This window comes from Cyprinodon tularosa, unplaced genomic scaffold (genome assembly GCF_016077235.1).
Source record: "Cyprinodon tularosa strain WSP-4 unplaced genomic scaffold, ASM1607723v1 ctg172, whole genome shotgun sequence".
NCBI classification, from domain to species: Eukaryota; Metazoa; Chordata; class Actinopteri; order Cyprinodontiformes; family Cyprinodontidae; genus Cyprinodon; species Cyprinodon tularosa.
In genome coordinates, this window is record NW_024038551.1 from 485,501 (window position 1) to 494,915 (window position 9,415).

A 9,415-nucleotide genomic window follows, 5' to 3' on the forward strand; every position below is an offset into this window, starting at 1 on the left:
TAGGGTTTTCTGTATATCTGCTTCTTGAAACGGACCCCTGTTTTGCCACAGTTGTTTTTATGTTTCTGTCTTTTCTAAGAAACTTTGTGATTCACATGAATAGAATCACATACAATCAGGAAGGTTCAAATTTTTTTCTACAGAAAATTAGCCCTACTGAAAGATGTCCCACCAGAGGATCTGGTATATGCCTTCTGTATCCTCTGGAGGGACAGACAGACTGTTAGCTCATTAGAGGAGATGTGAGGCCTGTTTTCCTGGAATTAAGAGGATTGGTTAACTTATTAAGAAGCTGCAGCTTTTCTTTGGAGGCAATTTAATGACTTGGAGTAATTTCTTAAAATGCCTGAAGGATAGTCTGAGACAAAGTAACGGAGGGTTTCCTGTATGGAAGTGGCAGGAGGGTCTCTGGTAGTGAGGAAGTTTTGGTTTTTTGACTCTTTGGCATCCTAACTGAGCCTTAAATCTTATTTAAGTCAAACCATCTTACTGTAATGCTTTATTGTTTAATGCATTTGAGATTCAGTTATTATCCACTGTAAGATGAATGAAACAACACTGCATTTAAGATCTCTGCATCAATTGTTATTCACATATGCCTGCTGCTGTTTTAAAAGGAAATCACTGAATGCATTAATGAACCTAATCTAACTTGGACATTACCTGAGAAATTCTTTGAACAGACTGTTAGAATGGTTTTCCCTGTTTCCAAATTGTTCATTTTATCTACGTCGTGTTTTATTTTCAGTAGTTTTTAGCGTTTTCATAGATGTTAGATATGCTATAATCTTGGTTATTAGAAAATAAAGACATCAACATTTTAATCTGTAGTAGTTTGTGATTATTGTGCAGTGAACAATTTATCACACGGGCCAAATACACCCATCTTTCATTGGCATCCGAATGGACAGTTTGGTGATTAATAACTGCACATAGCTATAGTCTAATTTAAGAAATTGGTAAAGGCAATTGCATTTTAAAGAGCGTGTCCAGGAGACTAGCCTTAGATGTAAAAGACCAAGAACCCTGGTGAGTAAGGAAATTAAAGTTATGATCATTCAACTAATCAATCGAGAGAAGTCAGCGCAGGTGGATCAGACATCTTTTTCAAATGCCTCCTGGATGTCGACTTAGGACACAGTGGAAGGACTATGGCCGTTTCTCAATTCACTAGAACACGAGTACGGACTCGTGTTCGCCAAGTATGTTCTAGAGAAAAAAACAGGAAAGTATGGATTCGGGGAGAACAGGAGCATGCAGCATAAATATGGGTCAATTGGAACAGATGCGTACTCTTGACGTCACCACACGCTCAGCTCGTCTGGAGCCGCATTTCACCTCCTGTTATTAATAATATCTAGACAATAATAAATTCTAACTTGTTTTGATTTAGTGGGGGAATAATAATTAGCACAGTCAGACAAACACAGATCAAATGAACAGTTTACCAAATAAAACACAAATATCCCATCAGAGCCAACGGTAATTCACACACAACTATGCCTAAAGAGGGCTGCTGCAGACGGGCTGCACTTAGCCCTGGCTGCCGTTACCCTCGGGGCTCCGCTAGTTGCTGCGGTCCTCTCAACTTCAGAAAAAAATGTTTTTTTATCACACATTAAATTGGAAAATGGACAAATTAGGGACCCCTAAAAGTGTAATGTTCTCACCTCAAATGATCTTAAAACTTACTTTTATAGAACAAAGGCAACAGAACATAGAACTTTTAACTTAATTATCCGAGCTCTGTGAGCGCTCCATTAACAGCAGTGCATGCTGGGACAGGTGTCAATCTCAAGAATGGACAAGTCTGCTCTGATGCATAAATAGGGAGGGGCGAGAACAACATCCGGGGACTTTGTCCATTCTCGGTCTGCTGTTCTTGTGAACAGTACTAGGGCTGAGGTTGATGGCGTTTCCGGAGTACACAAGCACATGAGAACACACAAGTACACATATTAAGAAACATCCTATGTCTCTCGGCTGGCCTGGGAGCGCCTTGGCTTCCCCCTGCACAGCTGCAGTGGGTAATTATCTTGGAAAAACAATGAGACAGCAACCAGGATTAACTCGTTCATCTCGCCAACTCTTGTGGAAGGTTCATTTTTTTTAACATCTTCATGCAGTCAATGCATCCACGGCTTCCCGATTCGCCGCAGAGCATGCTAGTCTGCTTATACACTTTCTTATCATGGAAGTGTATTTGCGTGCACAAAAAGCATGCGTGTGATGATGTGGCTTCACATGGAAATTCAATGTGTGTTTGTGTTGTTCCAGAACACACTAGGTTCAGCAAGGTTGTAAATGTCCTTAACAAATTGAATGATTATCAGCCTTTCCAACATACACAAGCTGACTCGACCATTCCATGACCTCTTTCTCACCTGAAACACTGTCTTCTATCATGTTCAAGCTCTTAAACCCAACTGTTTTCGAATGCAATGTGGCCTTTGTTTCAATAGTCAGTTCACTTAAGGTGAGATCAAATATCTTATTTACCCCTGTTGAAGGAGGTGTCAGGGGAGAGGGAAGTATTGGAATCTCTGCTTTGACTGCTGCCCCTTTAACCCTGTCCCTGGTGAAGCAGAAGACAAAAAGACGACACAAGGACCAGAAATAAAGACAGTAAATGTTTGGGTTAAATGGCCACACGTCCACTGACAACCTGGGAAACCAGGTCATTTGTTCTCTGCCCAGGGTAGAGTGGGGGCATTGTACCAGCCCTCTCCATTTATGACCAAGAAAAAAAATTTAGATAAAAATAAAAATGCTTGCAAAGAAATTTCAAGTATCCACTTCCTCCTAATAGCTATGATGCAGCATGTTTAAAGTTTATCAAATTGCTATACAGACTGGGAGCACTGCAGGTAGGGACAGGAAAATTCAGAGCCTATATGTATCCCCGCAATCTTGGGTCAGGCAGTGGTTAAATCACTTTACACTTTATTGGTAACAGGTTGCAATGCTTTGAGTTTTACTACCAGACATGCCCATGGCTGCATCAGCCAGCTGCTGCTGCTATAGTTGTATATAAATAGACCATCCTGCTGTACAGCCTTAACTGCTTAAAATAAGTTTTTTGACCATCATATTTTGTGCTAGATCTGAAAACTGGACCAGGTATCCAAAAATCCAAAATTGACAAATATATGATAAATTAAAAAGTGACAAGATTTCTATATGTAAAAAAAAAAAAAATTTTCTTGCATTGCATGCATTAAATAAATACATATGTTTGTAGCCTAAATAAATAATAAAAGAAATACATTAACTATTAAATATCTTTTTTTTTTGCTTCCAGAAAACAGTCGCTGAAAAATGTACATTCAAAACTTCCCTTCATCTCTCCTGCTCTGTGTGTCAGATGTTTAATTATTCCTCTTCCGCCTTTAGCAATTATTCAATGCAGTTTATTTCTATAGCACCAATTCACAACACATGCCATCTCAAGGCACTTTACAGTTCAACAGATCATCCAGTCAAATTGATTCAAAGTTTTCTATCTAAGGAAAACCAGTTGATTGCATCGACTCTTTGACTCGATTGCAATCTCTTACACTAAGCATGCTTGTAGTGATAGTGTAGAGGAAAAACTCCCTTTTAAGGAGAAGAAGCCTCCAGTAGAACCAGGCTCAGTGTGAGCGCCCATCTGCTGAGGCCGACTGGGGTTCAAGGAGACAGAAGCAGAGATACAAAAAGCAGCTGTATATAATGGTTTGTGTAATAGGTTAAGCATATTTTTAGCTTTGAAGGTGAGAATATCATAGCTAGAGTCCTGGCTTCGGGCTGTTTTACATTTCAAAGAAACAATGAATAGGCTAATCAGCTGATACTGAGCAGTTGTAGACCGGTGCAACTAAAAAGGAGCTAAGGGGAAAGAAAGTGGACACTAGGGGGCAACAAAGAATACGCGGGAAAACAATGACATATATCTGTAAGTAGGAAATAAATAACAAAAATGTTGAAAAAAGATAACTGAAAGAAATAATAAGGGAGAGTAAAACTGAGAATTCAAAAATGATGTAAATCTTGACAAAAACTAAATAACATAAAATTAAGCATAACTGAGATCTCAAAAAGAAAGCTTAAAAAGGACCCAGAGAGGGCCGAATCATGATAAATAGTATTTTTATTTCGTCACATTTTTTAGTAGTTGGTGGAAGCACTACCCTTAGAATGTTAGCAAATGATGGAAACCCTATTTCAAAAGAACTGGGTCTCACAAAACAAAAAAAAAAAACATATATTTTTAAAATATACTCTAAATTTCAAAAAAAAGTTGTATCGCCTTATGAATACAGAATCTATAGTTATATACAAAATAAAACATGCAATATATTGTATGCAATATATAGTATATAGATATATACTATATACACATAAAATATAGATATAAAAAATATATACAAAAAATATATATATATAATTAAAAGAATGAATGTTAGAACTGTACATATACAGTCATATGTTTATATTACTATTTTTTGTGTATTTATTACTGTTTTTAAGGCTGCAATTTAAAAATTAAATTGTCTAGAGCTGTTTTAAGCTAAATTTCTTTTTGTTCACAGTCGTGTAACAAAATGACTAAATAAATCTGTCTAAGTCTACACAGAAGACTGCGCGTTAATGTGATGCAGGAGGTCTGGAGATGCTACATTGGTGTAGCTTGTAGGTTCTGAACGGGGGGGGGGGAGAGGCAGCGTCACTGGATCTCTGGGCCTTGTTGATAAGGCTAGTAGCTGGTGGGAAGAAACTGTTCTTGTGGTGTGAGGTTTCGGTCCTGATGGAAGGCAGCGTCCTGCCAGAGGTGAAGTGTCTGAAATAGTTTGTGGCTTGAGTGCGAAGGATCAGCCACAATCTTCACCGCACGCCTCAGAGTCCTGGAGCGTACAGATAATGGAGAGATAGAAGATTGCAGCCAGTCGCCTTCTCTGCAGACCGGATGAAACGCTGCAGTCGCTCTTGTCCTGGGCGGTGGTACCAGCATACCAGATGATGATGGGGGAGGTGATGATTAACTCAATGATGGAGTAGTAGAAGTGCACCATTGTTGTCCTTTGCAAGTTAAATTTATTCAGCTTCCACAGGAAGTAAATCCTCTGCTGGGCTTTCTTTTTGAGGGAGTAGATGTTCAGCTCCCACTTTGGGTCCTCTGATCATAGTTCTCAGGAAGCGGAAAGACTCCACAGTGTCAATTGTGGTGTCAGAGAATGGGATGGGGATAGCTGGGGCTGAGTTCTTCCTGAAGTCCACAACCATCTCCACCATTTGTAGAGCGTCTAGCTCCAGGTTGTTTTCCCTGCACCAGGTCGCCATATGGTCAACCCCCCACCTGCAAGCGGTCACCATCAGAGATAAGTCATACAACCAAACAAAATAGGGCATGTGCACACATGCGTAGCACGACGTTTTTGGCTGAACTGAAGTAAAACAAGAATTGGTTTATTTTCCCAAATAAAAATTTTAATTGAGACTAACTTCTGACGTTTAAGACATTTTATTTAGTTAATAAAATAAAAAAGGTACATTTAACAGAACAGGGCATGTTTCCGTGTTTTAACAGGTGAATAAGTTAGCTTATAAACATAAAGGGAGATTTTTTAGAATGTATGCATCTCTGCTTATTTCTAGGTGGTTATACAGAGAATAGATGCATATCACATAGACTACAGCATGAGTTTAGTGCACTGAGATGTTGTCCTGATAAGCGGCCATTCTCTGTCTGAAACCCTTCAGAGACAACATCACATCACCGACTAATGATCCCCTAATGTGTGGACATGTGATCTCTGAAGGGAGCAGGTTTGCTGGTCAAAGCTGATAAAACATACGTGAAGCAATCTGAGGCTCTGCAGACCAGCTCTGCCTTCATGGACACAGCTACAGACTTCTACACTTGTGCAGGTGGAGGAGCACTCTGTGGCAGTCCTATCTTTATGTGTGCTTTAGCTTTGCAGCATTTTCATGAAGTAGACATATTTGCATGTTGTAAATAATTCCTGCCATGTCATCTTCTCAGTTTAACAACACTATTGAACAGCAGTATTCGAATTCCCTGGAAATATTTGTTTTCTCCCTCCTGTCTACGGTCCCGGCCTGCCTTTTTCTCTTCATTAATGGCACCTTGATGTTCAGCCTGAGGAGCAAACCTGTGCTGCGATACACCTGCCGTTATATTCTTCTGTATAACCTCCTTGTTGCAGATACAGCTCAGCTGGTGGTGACTCAGGTCCTGTCTCTACTTGCTATCTCCAGAGTCAAACTGACATACGGCGTCTGTGGCACCATCACTACCATAGCCAACCTTACCTCTGGAATTTCTCCCCTCATCCTGGTGGTGATGTCTCTGGAGAGATATGTAGCTGTGTCCTACCCTCTCAGGCATGCTTCCATCATCACCATCAAAAACACAGCAGTGGCAATTATTGCAACCTGGACTGTCAGTTCCCTCAATAATGTCACCAGAAACCTGTTCTTATTAGAATTTGAAAACCTTGGTAGTGTCATGATGAAAGACTTTTGCTCTGATGTTGCTTGGTTTCCGAATTCGTTGTGTGAATATTATGATAAGGTATACACTGCTTTTGTGTTTATTTCAGCCGGCTTGACTGTCATTTTCTCTTATGCTGGCGTTGTGATTGCAGCCAATTCAGCCTCTACAGATAAAGCATCTGCCCTTAAAGCCCGTAAGACTCTGCTGTTGCACATCATCCAGCTAGGACTCAGTCTGTCCTACACCATTTACTACCCACTGCTCATAGCTCTGGCCGGGTCTGTAAAAAGAGTAGTATTTGTCTGGGTCCAGCGGGTGTTTTATGTGTTTATTATCATTCTACCGAGGTGCTTGACTTCTTTAATTTATGGCCTCAGAGATAAGACCATCAGACCTGTTCTATTACAGCATTTATGCTGCAAAAGAAAAGCCTTATCTGAAACAGTCACGTGATGCAAAGTCAGCTTTATTTTCATGAACAAAAAAAACAAACACATTTTTATTTTTATCTATGAAGAAGAATGTATGGACGTAAAAATACCCTAGCAGTTTGAGACAATAGAAAAGTGTTTGGTTGATATGAAAAGAGGAGATCTCTCTGCCCTTAATATTTCAGATCTTAGAATCCTGAAATTAATTTGTTTGCACAAATATATAAACATATCTGGAACTGTTTTAGATCAACTATGCAAGCCAAAACCCCTTTTGGTTGGTCCTGAATCCAAAGGTAGGCTTTATATCAGCCTTTTATTTATTTTTTATAACAAACTTTTTTAGCTGAATAAAACTTTTCTATTTTCTCACTGTATGATGTTCTAGTTAAAGTTTGTGCATTTCTGTAAATTGTACATTGCCAGCAGAAACACATTAACGGTTCATATTTTTTTCTCTGAAAGAATAAAGATTGGATAAATCTTAAGTTGTTAAGGGTCCTCTTCTTTTAATCTTTCGAATTATACTGTACATGTCAGTCTTTAAATTCCTGGGCCTCAGCTACACTGAGTGCATGTCTGTTCACTGTCCAAGAAAAGCCACAAGAGCCAGGCACACCAGCTCCACTTAGAACCTCCTTGTTTCCATATTTGATGAGGTATTTCACCTTTTTTGGAAAACAATACACGGTGTAAACCTAGACTAAAACATGACATGTTTTTATGGTCATGAGCTTTCGGTCATGACCGAAAGAACAAGATCCCAGATACAAGCAGCAGAAATGAGTTTTCTTTGTAATGTGTCTGGGCTCTCCCTTAGAGATAGGAGTTAGGTCATCCGGAAAGGGCTCAAGAGTAGAGCTGTACTGTATATTGGGTACCAACAGAAAATGTTTTGCTAATCATGGTAATAGAAAGAGAAAAAGACAAATTATTTTACAGGAAGACATGTTTGGAGCTACTGTTAAGGAAAATACTACAAGACGCAAAAGTTGCACAAATATGGAGAACTATTGAAGATCTCCTTTAAAAAAAAAAAACATTTACAGGGTTTTATTAGCAATAGTGATGTTCAGCTGGAGTCAATCTGCTCCACACAGCTTCGACCTTGTGAATTTGAAGTGTTACTGAAGAATTTCAAGCTCACCCAGTCATGACAGTGAAGCCTCGTTGGGTCACACGTTGTGTCGGAAATTCGAATAATCAGGGGTCAGTACTACTCGTCAAGAACATAACTGGGTACAGAATCAAATCTCAATTCAGGGCTTTTACCATTTACAGTTTAAATCATAGAAGGAGAAATAGTTTATATTTAGGTCTAGTTTAGAAAAGATTTAGAATATTTAGATACAAACATCCAATGTAGACAGAGACATAGATTTAGGACTCAAACACACACCTATACACAGTGTCTTGTGTTTAAGTAAAAAGTGTGTGACTGAGTAAAGTGAAGCTCCTGTCACACCTTGACAATTAAGACCAGGGGTCAGCATCCTGTTAGGTTTATTCTTTTATACATCATGTGCATTGTTATTTTGTTAGTCAGATTAGACAGAGTAGAAGGCCTTCCTTCACATTGTGGATGTCACGGTGTGTACAGAGGTCATCTGACAGGACAGCCTTCGTGTCTTTAAGAATACACAGGATATGGGCACATCTTGGAGCCGGTCTGATAGAGGATAGCTATCTGTAACCCTGAAGCATAGAAGCAAGCTGCATGAAGTTCAAGACATGGATGGCGTGTCAGTTTCTGATACGGACAGCTAAGCATCCACATGATGCAACACAGACTCAGAAGGTATAAGAAGCAGGAGCGTCCTTCACAGCGCCATTTAGGTTTTGTTGCATTGATGAAATAATAGAAACAGGATAAAGGAATCTTTCTATGGTTTACATGTTTCTGTTGGGAGGAGCTGATTGAGTCATGAGGAACCAAGCAGGAACTGACATCCATCAGAGCAGAGTTCTCTAACCCTGAAATCCCACATCATCCGTCACCAGCGCTCCTTGGTGACATTTTTACTTTGAGGACTTGGAATGGAGGAATATTCCCATTCCTGCATCAGTGCGCTACCTGTTTGACATTGCCGGCCGGCCCATAGGGGGCGCTGGGGCAACGCCCTCCCTGATAGGAAGAGAGAAACGTAAAATATATTTTACAAATTAACTCATAAATGTCAGTTTTACTCTCTAGAGTGTGTACCTATAAGCAAAACAAATTATATAAACTACATTTCCCTATCTACTGTTATTCATTTGTGGATTTCCACAGACAGACTCCTACAGTCTCTGTCTTGGGGCGCTGATCAGACTCCCCCACATGTACAGAGAATCTGCCAATCATGTACTATTGCTAGGTCAATTTAATAATTTTAATGGCCAATCAGCGTGTCAGAATTTTATGGTCTTGGGGCGCTGAAAATACTGCCCTTTAACAGGCTGTTTGAGTTTTTGAGCACAATAAATCACCAACACCGGTAACCCGACT

The 9,415-nt window shown here is 39.6% G+C and overlaps 1 protein-coding gene across 1 annotated transcript; it reads left to right on the plus strand.

The window, feature by feature from the left end:
* Window positions 1-5,869: 5,869 nt before the first annotated feature.
* LOC119781212 (odorant receptor 131-2-like) lies at window positions 5,870-7,358 on the plus strand. The gene has a single exon (XM_038281613.1). It carries the CDS (start codon window positions 6,008-6,010, stop codon window positions 6,947-6,949), a length of 942 nt encoding a protein of 313 aa, XP_038137541.1. The 5' UTR covers window positions 5,870-6,007; the 3' UTR covers window positions 6,950-7,358.
* Window positions 7,359-9,415: the final 2,057 nt, after the last annotated feature.